This window comes from Sarcophilus harrisii, chromosome 3 (assembly GCF_902635505.1).
Source record: "Sarcophilus harrisii chromosome 3, mSarHar1.11, whole genome shotgun sequence".
NCBI lineage: Eukaryota > Metazoa > Chordata > Mammalia > Dasyuromorphia > Dasyuridae > Sarcophilus > Sarcophilus harrisii.
This window is the reverse complement of record NC_045428.1, coordinates 537,422,626-537,437,368: the sequence shown is the minus strand read 5'-3', so window position 1 is coordinate 537,437,368 and position 14,743 is coordinate 537,422,626. Positions and strand designations below refer to the sequence as shown.

Genomic DNA, 14,743 nt, shown 5'->3' with positions numbered 1-14,743 from the left:
GTTCATATTTTATTATTATGTTGATCAGTTCCAAAATCTGCCAAAGTTCTTTTCTTTGTAATTGAATTGAACAAATTCTTCTCCTAATTCTGTTCATTTTGTCCTGTATTAGTACATACAACTCTTCAAACATCCTCAGAAGACATTTTGGGATTAGAAGGAATGGGGACTGTACTGAATATGACAATTTTCTCCCTGATCTCAGGAAATATCTTCTTCTTTTATTTCTGAATAAGTATGGATTGACTGATTTTGATTACTACATATCTCCCATTAACAAAAAGAGAATGATTTCTAATGACATGGCATTAGGATTCCTTTTTGTATTTCAGACTGGATTTGGGGCACTGGGTAACTCTTTCCTTCTTGGTTTATATATCATCACTTTCTTCATTGGTCCAAAGCTGAGGCCCATAGATCTGCTACTTACCCACCTGGCATTTGTCAATGAACTGGTGCTTCTCTTAAAAGGGATCCCTCAGACAATGGCTATTTTTGGACTCACCAATTTCTTGGATGATGTAGGATGTAAACTTCTCTTTTACCTTCATAGAGTGGCTCGAGATCTTTCTCTCTGTACTACCTGCCTTCTGAGCAGCTTCCAAGCCATCACTATAAGTCCTAGTACCTCTCAGTGGGTAAAACTCAAAGTTAGAGCCCCAAAGTACCTTTTCCCATTCTGTCTCTTGTGCTGGACCTTCCATTTACTGGCAAATTGGGTTATTCTTGAATATTTCAAAAGCCCAAAGGGAAGCAATAACATTACTGAAAGTCATGATTACATTTATTGTGCTGCTACCTTTCCTGTTTCATTTTATATTGCACTATATGTGTTCATAATCTCCCTTCCTGATGCTTTTTGTGTAGGAATCATGATGGGGACCAGTGCATATATGATTTTTGTTTTGTACAAACACCATCAGAGAGTTCAATACATACATGGCAACAGTCTAACAACTAAGAGTTCACCTGAATCCAGAGCCACCCACACTATCCTGTTGCTTGCCATCCTGTTTGTCTCCTTTTACTCAATGAATTCTCTCCTGGGATTATATATTCACTATGGGAAATATTCATCCTGGCTGGTTCATATCTCTGCCTTCCTGGCTGCCTGTTTTCCAGCTTGTAGCTCCTTTGTTCTAATGGTCAGTGACTCCCACATACACAAATACTATTTGGGTTTTTGGAAAAAGATCATGAGATAGTTCTGATATAGCTTAGTTTATAAATAACAGTTTTACTTCAAACTTTTCACCAAGTATAATATAATGAAAGAGAAAAATGATCATTATTGCATAGGATACAGGAAATTGGGAAAAATAATGCAGTCTTCCAGCTATGGACAGATCTGACTATTGTAGAAAGCAATTTGAAATTGTACTTCCAAGATGATTTGTGTGAGCATACCATTTAATTGTCCACCAATACTTGACATATTCCAAAGGAGTGGAAAAAGAACTTATTTGTAAATAAATATACACAGAAGCTTATTCCTTAGTAGACCCAAACTGGAAACTAAAAGAGTATCCTTCTGTTGGGAAATACCAAGAAAAATGTAGTATTATGTTATTAGAACTATCTTTTTGACATAATAAATAATGTAATAGTTTTCCAGGAAATTAGAAAACCTTCTATGAACTTATTTAGAGAAAAGTGAATACAACTAGAACAAGTTATACAAGATTGTATGTGAAATAACTTTGAAAGATTTTAGAACCCTGATCAAATCAATGATAATGAATTCAGAGAACTGAAGAAGATACACACTGCTCAACTCCTTCCACAGAAATGATGAACTTAAAATGCAAGCAAAAACTTTCAGGAATGCCAAAAGCCAAATGTTTTTTCCTGAACCATACACATTTCCCATGCTTTTTCCCTAAATTTTATGGCTCAATGGGAAATGGCAATGATAAAATATATATGATAAATGCATGTAACATATATCTTTAAAATTAAAATGTCTGAAAATACCAATCACTTAACTCACAAGGGTCTGACCAGAAGTTCCAATATAGATCCTATGACTCCAAATTCAGTGATCTATAGACCATAGCTTCTAATTATACATTATTCAATCTCCTTTCTAATTATTCTGCCTTTTGGTATAAGAAGGGTAATATCATTTCCATAGCAGAAATAGTAGGATGGATGTTCTCTCTTCATCTTTTCTTTCTTCATTCTTCAGTCTTCTCCTCATTCTTTCTTCACCTCCATCCATAAAACCTTTTACAGGAGATGTTTCCTCACTATTGTAAATTTCAGTGAGATTAAAAACCCAAGCCAAATCAAAGATGACAAATTAAGGAGCAGAATCCCCAGCAGTACTGAAGGTGAAGAAAAAAGAAAATTCAAACAAGTAAATTCAAAGATTCCTGAATGCTTATTTTCTCTCTCTCTCTCTCTCTCTCTCTCTCTCTCTCTCTCTCTCTCTCCCTTCTACATTCCCTCCGTCTTTTTCTCTCCCTCTTTCAACACACACACACACACACACACACACACACACACACACACACATCTCTATCTATCTATCTATCTATCACTTAAACATAAATGCACAACCATTAATGTACCTACCTAATATCTTATAGAGGTCATATAATTTAGCTCTTTCTCAAACTTCAAAACCAAAGCACAAAAGTAAATTTACTCTTTCTGTCTCTTCTTTTGGATACTCTATCTTCTGAAAAATTGCATTTTTCCTGCATATGTGACAGGCTCAAAGAGAAACAAAAAGATCACTTAAGTATAAGATTTCATTTGTTTCCTATTACATTTTTTATTCCAATTAATATTTCACTCTCTTTTTTCTCATTCTTCCTTCCTGACTCTATGTAAGATTCATCGTGTGGATCAGTGAATTTGTATGTCTTTTTCTTCACTGCATAGATACCACAAGAAAGTTTGACAGTTTCATGGCACATCACACTGTAATTGCCTTAAGACCAGAGTCACCCAAATTATTCTCCTATTGGTTAGTAGGTCTCCTTTTACTCACTGTTTTCTATTCCACCATTGTACATGCACCTTGCTTATCACTTTTACTGGCTATTTAACAACTCTATTGCAAACTGACAATTTGTAGCCCTTTTTTAAAAAATGATTTTTAATTTACTGCATAAAAAACATTTTATAAAATACTATAACAAAAAAAGATGATTTCACATGAAACTGCAAATCTATTATGTACTACTTGATATTTCTTTTAAATATATAATAAAAATAATTATATAATAATGATTTTTCTTTTTTTCTTCCCCCCTCCCCAAGTGATGGCTACCAACCATTAGACAGAAAGATATAGATATAGATATATAAAAATATAGACATGCCTAGATATCTATATTTATAAGATTATTTTACACATACTCCTATTTAATAATTTTTTCCCTCTGGATGCAGATATCTTCTTTCATATGTCCTTTGTAGTGAATTCAGGTATGTTTTGTTCTAATTAGTGACTCCAATGTCCCCAGTACTACTTGGCTCTTTGGAAAAGGATAAAGACTCCCACATCCTGATATATTCTTGATAAAATATAGCTAATTGATGCAGTAAATAAAAGTGCTGACCCTGCAGTTTAGAAATGTTTAATTCTTACCTCAAAAACTTAGTATCTTTTTAAGTCTATCAATTCCCTGATCCCTACCCCATAAGCCTCTGTATTATCTTTTATAAAATGAGGAATGATAACATTATCTATCTCCTAAAGTTTGGTTGAGCAACAGAAGAGGTTACATTTACAAAATAAAAAAAATAAATAAATAAAAGAAATACCTTTTTTTGAGATTTATACTTTTTTCATTTTAATAGTATTTTACTTTTCCAAATGCATGAAAAAATAATTTTCAACATTCACTTTTGCAAAATGTTATGTTTCAAATTTTTCTCCCTCTCTCCCCAGTCCCTATCCCCAAGACAGCAAGAATTCCAATATAGATTAAACCTGTACTATTCTTCTAAATTCATTTCCATATTCATCATGCTGTGCAGGAAAAATCAAGGATTATGGAATTTTAAAGATAGAATGGAGAAGGGTGGTAACTGATTAGATGAGGAAAATGAGGAGTTTGATGAATTAAGAAATCTCTATTACAAACCTGGGTGACATAAAGAATAGTGAGGCTTTCCATACAAATAAAGAAGTTGCAAGGTAGACTTTGTTTAGAAGGGCATCTCTTTTAAAGATGTTAAGGTTAACATTACTATGGAACATACAACCCAAAATTTCTAATCTTGTAGTTGGACAAGACAAAGTATAAATGGGTTTATGAGTTAGACATAAAAAGTGATACTATAAGCCAATTAGGGCAACAAAGAGAAAGACTCAGATTTTTGGAGAAGGAGGTAATTTATGACCAAAGAAGAATTAGAGAACTTTATGAAATACAAAGTGGATAATTTTGATTATATTGAATAAAAAGGGTTTTGTGTAAACAAAGCCAATACTGCCCAGATTAGAAGGGAAGCAGAAAGCTGCGAAAGAATGTTTACATTCAAGGTTTCTGATAAAGACCTAGTTTCTGAGAAATATAGAGAATTTACTCCAATTTATAAGAATACAACTGACTCTTTAACTGATAAATAGTCAAAGAATGTGAATAGACAATTTTCATACAAAGAAATTATAGTCATTTCTACACGTGTGAAAAAATGCTTTGAATCAATATTAATTAGAGAAATGCAAATTAAGCCAAATCTGAGGTACCACTTCACGTTTCTCAGATTGGCTAAGATGACAGGAAAAGATACTAATAAATGTTGGAGAAGATATGGGAAAACTGAGACACTAATATATTGTTTGTAGAGTTATGAATTAATCCAACCATTCTGAGAAGCATTTTGGAACTATGACCAAAGAGTTATGTCTCTACTGGGTCTGTACATTCAAAGAGATTATAAAAAATGGAAAAGAACCAACTTTTGCTAAAAATGTTTGTCGCAGCCTTTTTTGCAGTGGCAAGAAACTTGAAACTAAATGGATGCCCATCAATTGGGGAGTGGCTGGATAAGTTATGGTATATGAATGCAATAGAATATTATTGTAGATTTGCCACCCAAAACAAATTGAAAATCATTGAGCCCTGAAAGAATGCCAGACCTAGTCTCCATTATCTCTTTCCCCCTCCCCAAATCAATCAGCAGAACTGCCCCAGAGCAAATTATAGCAGCTATCCTTCTTTGCATTGAACAGACCTTAAGCCTTAAAAAAAATGAATAAAAAACAAAAAAGAACTCTCAACATAGATAGCTTTTATGGAGAGAGAGAACAAACCTCAAATCTTGAGATTTCTAAAGGCATAGCAGCTCTAGAAGAAGCTCCAAAGGGAGACATTAGCTAGTCACCATTTCACAAGCTTTACTTGGAATATTACATAAAGAATCTTAAAAGAAAATTAGAAGAAAAATGGGGAAATGAAATGAGATCAATGCAAGAAAGAATGGAAAAGGCATATAATGCCATACAACAGAGATATGAAAAAGACAACAATTCACTGAAAAACAAAATATGTGTAATGGAAAAGGAAAGCAATGAACAAAAAAAATCAATTGGCCAATTACAAAAGGAGCTAAAAAAGGTAAGTGAAGAAAATAATACACTAAGAATTAGAATTGAACAAATGGAAGTGAATGACTCAATAAGACTTTAAGAACCAGTCAAACAAAAACAAAAAAATAAAAAGCTTTTATTATATATGAAAGAAAAAAAGATTTTATGGAATTTCAGGGGGAAAGAGGGAAATGCTTTGATGGCTAGAAAACTTCATAATACCTGAAATCCTTTGAAAAAATAGTTCCTATATTTATACACAATCTTTTTCATATTAGTTTTATAATATAGTTCTCATATAGAATACTTCTCAAATGTAGAGATGAAGAAATATTGGAGGAAAAGAGGTTTGGTGGCTTGTTCAGACAATGTAGAATATACTCTTCATATGAGAAAATATAAGGATATTCCAAAAATCCATAATATTTTTAAATCTGGGAAGGGGAAAAATATCAGAAACAGGACAGGAATGTGAAAGACCTTTCTTTTTCTAGGAACCCATCTAGATTGCTAAGGTAAAAGACCAAACCATGGACACAGGCTCAGAACCTCTCACCTTTGTTTTCTGCTTCTCCCTATCCATGACCTGCCAGGTTCTGCCATCTACAGTAGCTCACAAAAGTTTTTCTCCCAGTTGACACTGACTAGGGTTTTAACTTGTCCCTTTATTTGTTAATCAAGACTGAGAGGCATACTCTTTAATCATTTAGTAATTCCTTTTGATGATTTGCACTTGGGACAAAAGTTAATATCTGAGAAAGTCGTAGTCTGTCAGATTGTATTTTCTCTACAGTTGACATCATAATTACTGCTCTAGGGAAACTGAGCTCACAGAATCTAGTTTCCATAAATAGTCCCCTCCTGTACTGTCCACCTAAACACAGACAAGTGCATATGTAGCATGTAGCTTTCTGTATTCACAGATTTTATCTCTCCCCTAGTAACTAAGACTAAGCTAAGTGAGGTAAGTATATCTTTATAGACAAACATCAGAAAAAGTGAATTGACTGATAGTGAATTTTTTCAGTCTTTCATTCTAAATCAGAATTCTTTTAAATTCTCTAGAAGTCTATGAAAAGGGATCTGGGATTTTCTCCAGTGATCCAAAGGTAACAAACTTTCCTCTCCCTTTTCTTCTGTGAATAACTCTGACCCCACCTTTATTTTTAATGCTCTGCATTCTTTTTTTTCTTTCTTGTATCTTTTCTATTGTCTTTCTAAGCTTCTATCTTATCATCCTTATCTGTTCTGCTCTAAAAAGATGATGTTGGCTGTTTTTTATTTCTGAATGGAGGATTCTCTTGAAATATCTTCTTTTTCTTCTCCTCTTTATGGTTTAAATTTTCCCAATGTTTTTCATTCCTTCAAATCAAAAATGCTTCTAAGAAGCCTCAAATTGAGCCACAGTATAATATAGCTTTGTTTTTATTGATTAGGCAGTTAATTATGTCTTGTGCTTTGTGAGCCTATTTTGCATTTTCTTGACAAAGGTCTTAGAATGGTTTGTAGTTTCCTTCTCCAGATCATTTTATAAGTGAGGAAACTGAGGCAAACAACATTAAGTGACTTGTCCAGGGTCATACAGCTTGTGTCTGAGGCCAAATTTGAGCTTACATCATTCTGATTCCAGAGCCGGCATTTTATCCGCTGCAGGACTTAACTCTTCAATGTAGTATCTACTGGGCATATAAAAGCATAAAATAAACAGTCCTTTACCTAAGACAGCTTTTAGGATGCTTGCAGAAAAAAAGCACATATAAACTCAAGTAAATATAACATATGTATTATATATAGGTTCCACATGTATTAAATACATACATCTGGAGAAATGGGTATATGCGTGTATATATATATGTATACATGCATGTTTGTGTGTGTGTATATATATATATATATATATATATGCTTATCTTGTACCATCAAGATCCATGGCTCTTTAAAGGAGGAGAAATTTGAACTGAGGCTTTCACACATTTAGAAATTCTACAAGCTAGCAGACAGTGCATTCCAACCAAGAGCATTAGCCTATACAAAAACAAGCAGGTGAAGAGCTGATGGCAGCCAGCAAGCAGATTACTTTTGATGGAATTTATTGTGTTTGAAAAAGTCCAGTGGTCTTTTCAAGTCCCAAATCCCCCAACCACATCCTGGACCAATTTTCCTTCTCCCTTCTCAGAACAACACTTGATTCATAAAAGCTTTTATCATTGAAACCTCTACCCAGCATAAAGCAAAGCTTCCCTACTCTCCTTGCACCTTTTCAATATTTCTCCCTATCTCTTCATCGACTCCTTTACAGGCACTTTTTTAGTAAGATTACAGAACTCAACTTTTTCTCATTTCTAAACTTTGATTTAATCTGTGCATTTAACACTCATTTTTATCCGCCTTTTCCCTTTCATTACCCTCCCATTTTTGAAGTACTCCCACCTTAAACAATTATATATTTTATATGTAATAATCTAATGTAAATTCTATCTACAATAATTTATAATAAAATATAATGTATATAAACACCACATATATATTCATCTAATTTAAGCAAGATATTTCCAAGTTCTGTTTCTAATGTCACAGGTCTATCTTTTTATTGGTACCTCCAACTGAATTGTGACCATATCCCTATCATTTTGTTTACATTCAAGAAGAAGTTTCTCACTAGGTTTTCTGCTCTGTTTATATTGCCAATCTATTTGAGCACTCTTCCTGCATTTTTGTTGTTCAAGTATTTGAAAAGCAAATAATCTCTTTGGATTGAATTTATTTTTTCTAATAATCTTTTAAATGACACTTTGTTATTGAATATGCAGCTTTTTTTTAAACTTATGATTGAACTCAGATTTGTAGGGTAGATTATCCTGGGTTGTCTCTGAGTTCTATTATTCTTTGGAACACATCATCCCATTCCCCCCTTCAGTTTCTGGTAGATACTCAATTGCCTTGCTAATTTGTACTTCCTTTCCATGATGTTTAAAGCCTTGTCCTGATTGTTTGCAGAACTGATTTCGGAACTAGATTGTTAAATTTAACAACTGTGTGTTTTAGAGATTATAGGTTTGGGGATTTTCCCCCCTGGAGACAAAGTATGAATTTTTTCAATTGGTATTTTTATATTCAGAAGTTCTAGCAATTCTGTTGTACTATTTCTTGCCTTATAGTATCTGTGTTTTTTGTACTTTGGTATTATTCTCCACAGTCTATGATCTTTAGTCTCCACAATCTATAATTATGATTCCCATCATAATAACCAGTACATTTTGTTTGTATAGTGTGCTTATTTTATTTTTATATTGCTATGTTCTACTTTTTAATCTTCTACATAGACTTTCACTCCTGTGCATTTGTATTCCAAGTCCCTGTTCTCTCTTTTATTTCTCTGTTGAAACTTGTCATAGTAGATCAATTTTTTGTAATAATTTTTATTATTGCTGTGCAGTGAGATAAATAATTATTAATAACCAAAAATTTGGGGAAATTCAAAGTTCTCTCTTTTTCTGAAGTCCTGTTTCTTAAAAGTGATTACTGAAAATGAGATTGGATTAATTTTCTTAACAATCTTGGTGAGACCCCACTCAGGTGAGGAAACCATCAAGCTCTACTCAGTATCCTTTGTTGGTTCCTTCCTTCGTTCCTTCCTTTCTTCTTTCCTTCCTTTCTTCCTTCCTTTTTTCATTCTATCCTTCTTTCACTCCTTCCCTTCCTCTCATTTCTTCTTTCCTTTCTCCTTTCATTATTCACTCTCTCTCCCTTCTCCCTATTTTTTATTCTTCTTCTCCCACCTCTCTCTCTGTCCACATTGGGAATCATAACCTTACATGTGGATACTTTGTCCAAAGGAAAATAAAAATTTTGATTACCGAAATCTCATGATATATCTGGGGATTTTTGGGCAAGCTTTTTTTCTTCCCTACTTATTTATTCTTTTATTTAAAACAAAACTGAATTAGTTAACTCTTTTGTCCCATGTAGTTTCATTTATGATTTTTTGAAAAGAGCATTGGAAAAGAACATTTGATAAAGCTCATTGAGATTCAAATGGAGCTTTTGACCAAGCCTTAAATCCAAATCACTCTAGCTATCATAGATTGACCAATGATAGCTCCCAGTCCAAGGCTCACTTAAGTCATTATTTGGGTTTTGATGGTTCAGAGTGAGTGTAAATAGCATTTGTTTCTATTCTTGCCAGAAAGGATGTTCTCTTTCCAGTTTTTTTTGTTTGTTTGTTTCTTTGCTTTTTTTAGCACACAAACATTCCCATCTTTTCCCTCATTTCTTATCTAGCCTTAAATCACTGAATTGGAGTTAGCTCAAACAAACTGACACCTGGGAAAGACATTAGCTTAAAAAGTCAAAGATCTCCCACTGTATTGGGGGTCATTTTGAGCCATTCTGATTTTTGTCTTGCCACTGGACTCAGATGAATCCTGGAGGAGATGAATCCTGGAGGAGAGAGTGAGATTGAAGATTTTGCACTGCTCTGCTTCACTTAAATCCAATCCACTTTCACATCAAGATATCACTCTCCTAAAGTCATTAATCCTTCAAGAATGAAGAACAAACAACAACGATTTCCCCACAGAGATATTTGACAGTAGAGAAAGCGATCCCTCGCTGTACTTACTTGGTGGTCTGTGAGCTTCAATAATTTGAAGACTGGACAAAGTAGATGACTATCTGTCCTGGCCCTGGAAATGTTTTAAAGGTAAGGGAATCAAAGAAAATGTCTAGTTCTTCATGTTCTTTACCACTTTTATCATAAATAATTTCTAAATAAAAGAAAGATATAGCAGAAAAGAAAAGTACAAAATAAGCACCCTAATTATTGTTGACACAAAAGAATATCAAGGGTAAACTTTTTTTAATGGAAAAATAAATACATGTATCATTACAGTATTTCAAATTATACTACAATGCAATAATCAATCAAGAAAGATCTGACAGATTTTGAAGACTGAGAGAAGAGAGACAAGACAGATAGATACACAGACAGACAGACAGATAGACATAGACTTATAAAGAGAGACAGAGAAATAGATAAAGACATCAAGATATAAATATAATCAGTAATCACAGAAAAGCAAGTAACCATAATAACATTGTGTTTAATAAACTCAAAGGTAAGTGACTTGAGGAAGGAAAAATGATTTCATAATAACAAATGACACAACTGAACAACAGTTTGTCAGAAATCAGGTTTAGATCAACACATTTTAAATCTGTAATTCAATTCAATATCTATTAAGCACCTAATAAGTCACAGACACTAAATTAAAAACTGGGAATGCAGTTATTAAAAAGGATACCCTTTTGCCCTCGAGGAGTTTGCAAAATGATAGAGGTAGGGAGATAATATTCAATAAAAGATGGTTATAAAGAATCAGAGGTAGAAAAGTAGGTTGTTATAAGGCAGGGAAGAAAAATGGAACATGAGTGGACTTCTTTTTCTGTGGAATTGAAACCATGCAGAGTAAAGTGCAGAGATACAGAGTGAAATGACTAAAATAGTCTTATTTCTGTCCTTCATAAAGGAAAGCATTGGAAGGACTTTAGCACTCCATTTTTCAACTCTCCATTAGAGGAAAGAGTAAGAAGAAAATGTCATCAAGATTTGAGTTAGCAGTATAGTATATGAGATTAGAAATATAAAATGGATATGGGCCAGACATGGAAATCATATCTTGTTTCATGCAATTGAAACCAGGTAGAGTACCAGATGCAGAGGGGAATATGTACCTAAAAGAAAATATTCCTAAAAAAAGCACAAATGGGCACATGACCTAAATAAAAGGCTACATCATAAACAAATTAGAGAAAAAAGGAAGAAATTATCTTTTAAAATTCTGGCTAATGGAAAAGTTCATGAAAAAAAAACAATGGCAGAGAGGATGACAAGATAATTTTTTCATTTTTAATTATATAAAATTGAAATATTTTAGAGAAAACAATAAAGTTAAAATTAGAAAGGAAAGAAATAATTGGAAAAACATCTTTACAGCATGTTTCTCTGATAAAAGTCTCCTCTCAAAGACTTAAAAAACTGATATACATTTATAAGTTAAATACACTTCACAATAGATAAATAAGTAAATGATGACAAACAGACAGTTTTCAAAGGCCAGAATCCAAAGGAAGGACAGCCACACAGAAAAACTATTTAAAGAATTAATAATTTTGGAAACTACAAATTAAAGGAATTTAGATTCACTCTCACAGCCATCAAAGTGGCAAATAGAATGAAAGAGGAAAATGACAAATGTTGGAGATCCTGAAAGAGGAAAAATAATGCAAAGATGGTGGAATTTGATTGAATTATTCTGGAAATCAATTTGGAAATATTACTCCAATTGATTAAGATATGTATGATCTTTGACTGAAACATACAACTATTAATAAATGCTGAAAAGAGAAGAAAAGAAACTACAGCATATGTAAATATATAGAGAAATTAATAAGGGTGGGAAGGAAAGTATATTTTACCTTCTGTTTTTGATGTTTATATTTTATTATTGTGTAGATCAGTTCTAAAGTCTGCCAAAGTTCTTGTCTTCGTAACTGAATTGAACAAATTCTTCTCCTAATTCTGTATTAATACATATAACTCTTCAAACATCCTCAGAAGACATTTGGGATTCGAAGGAATGGGGACTGTACTGAACACGGCAAATGTCTCCCTGATCTCAAGAAATATCTTCTCCTTTTATTTCTGAATGAGTATGGATTGACTGATTTTGATTACTACATATCTCCCATTAACAAAAAGAGAATGATTTCTAATGACATGGCACTAGGACTCCTTTTTGTATCTCAGACTGGATTTGGGGCACTGGGTAACTCCTTCCTTCTGGGCCTATATATCATCACTTTCTTCATTGGTCCAAAGCTGAGGCCCATAGATCTCCTGCTTACCCACCTGGCATTTGTCAATGAACTGGTGCTTCTTTTAAAAGGGATCCCTCAGACAATGGCTATTTTTGGACTCACCAATTTCTTGGATGATGTAGGATGTAAACTTCTCTTTTACTTTCATAGAGTGGCTCGAGATCTTTCTCTCTGTACTACCTGCCTTCTGAGCGGCTTCCAAGCCATCACTTTAAGTCCTACTACCTCTCAGTGGGTAAAACTCAAAGCTAGAGCCCCAAAGTACCTTTTCCCATTCTGTCTCTTGTGCTGGACCTTCCATTTATTAGCAAATTGGGTTATTCTTGCATATTTCAAAAGCCCAAAGAGAAGCAATAACATTACTGAAAGTCATGATTACATTTATTGTGTTGCTACCTTTCCTGTTTCATTTTATATTGCATTATATGTGTTCATATCCGCCCTTCCTGAATTCTTTTGTGTAGGAATCATGATGGGGACCAGTGCATATATGATTTTTATTTTGTACAAACACCATCAGAGAGTTCAGTATATACATGGCAATAGTCTAACACCTAAGGGTTCACCTGAATCCAGAGCCACCCACACTATCCTGTTGCTTGTCATCATGTTTGTCTCCTTTTACTCTATCAATTCTCTCCTGGGATTATATATTCACTATGGGAAATATTCATCCTGGCTGATTCATATCTCTGCCTTCCTGGCTGCCTGTTTTCCAGCTTGTAGCTCCTTTGTTCTAATGGTCAGTGACTCCTATATCCATAAATACTATTTGGGTTTCTGGGAAAAGATCATGAGATAGTTCTGATATAGCTTAATTTATAAATACAGTTTTACCTCAAACTTTTCACCAGTGATAATATAATGAAAGAGAAAAATGATAGTTATTACATGGAATGCAGGAAATTGGGAACAATAATGCAGTCTTCCAGCCATGGATAGATCTGACTATTGTAGAAAGCAATTTGAAATTGTACTTCCAATGATTTGTGTGAGCATACCATTTAACTACTCTCCACTAATACTTGATCTATATTCCAAAGGGATGGAAAAGGAACTTATTTGTAAATAATATATGCAGAAGCTTATTCCTTAATAGACCCAACTGGCAACTAAAAGAGTATCCTTTTGAGAAATACCAAGAAAAAATGTAGGATTATGTTATTAGAATTATCTTTTTTGACATAATAAATAATGTAATAGTTTTCCAGGAAATTAGAAAACCTTCTATAAACTGATTCAGAAAAAAGTGAATAGAACTGGAACAACTTATACAAGATTGTATGTGAAATAACTTTGAAAGATTCTAGAACTCTGTTCAATTCAATGATAAATAATGAATTCAGAGAACTGAAGAAGAAACACACTGCTCAACTCCTTCCACAGAAATGATGAACTTAAAATGCAAGCAAAAACTTTCAAATATGCCAAAAGCCAAATGTTTTTCCTGAACCATACACATTTCCCATGCTTTTTCCCTAAATTTTATGGTTCAATGGGAAGTGGCAATGATAATATATATATATATATATATATATATATATATATATATATATATATATGACAAATATGCATGTAACATATATCTTTATAGTTAAGATGTCTGAAAATACCAATCACTTAAATCATAAGGGGCTGAGGAGAAGTTCCAATATAGATGCTATGACTCCAAATTCAGTGATTCATAGACCATAGCTTCTAATTATATATTATTCAATCTCCTTTCTAATTATTCTGCCTCTTGGTATAAGAAGGGTAATATCATTTTCATAGCAGAAATAGTAGGACAGATGTTCTCTCTTCATCCTCTCTTTCTTCATTCTTCAACCTTCCTCTCACTCTTTCTTCATCTCTATCCATAAATCCTTTACAGGAGATGTCTACTCACCATTTTAAATTTCAGTGAGATTAAAAACCCAAGCAAAATCAAAGATGCCAAATTAAGGAGCAACACTTGAAAGGAGTTCCCAGCAGTACCAAAGGTGAAGAAAAAAGGAAATTCAAACATAGTAAATTCAAAGATTCCTGAATGCTTGTTTCTCTTTTCTCTCTCTTTCTCTCTCTCTCTCTCTCTCCCCTTCTACATTCCCTCCCTCTCTCTTTTTCTCTCTCAACACACACACACACACACACACACACACACACACACACAATATCTATCTCTAACTATCTATCACCTAAACATAAATGCACAACCATTAAGGCACCTACTTAAAATCTTATAGAGATCATATAATTTTACTATTTCTCAGACTTCAAAACCAAAGCACAAAAATACATTTATTCTTTCTGTCTCTTCTTCTGGATACTCTG

The 14,743-nt window shown here is 33.4% G+C and overlaps 1 protein-coding gene and 1 pseudogene across 1 annotated transcript; both read left to right on the top strand.

Annotated features, from left to right (window-relative positions):
* The first annotated feature begins 287 nt into the window (after positions 1–287).
* LOC100924395 lies at positions 288–1,200 on the top strand (annotated as a pseudogene).
* An 11,114-nt stretch (positions 1,201–12,314) lies between these two features.
* Positions 12,315–13,232, top strand: LOC100924657 (vomeronasal type-1 receptor 1-like). The gene has a single exon (XM_003766537.1). The coding sequence runs from the start codon at positions 12,315–12,317 to the stop codon at positions 13,230–13,232; it is 918 nt and encodes a 305-aa protein (XP_003766585.1).
* Positions 13,233–14,743: the final 1,511 nt, after the last annotated feature.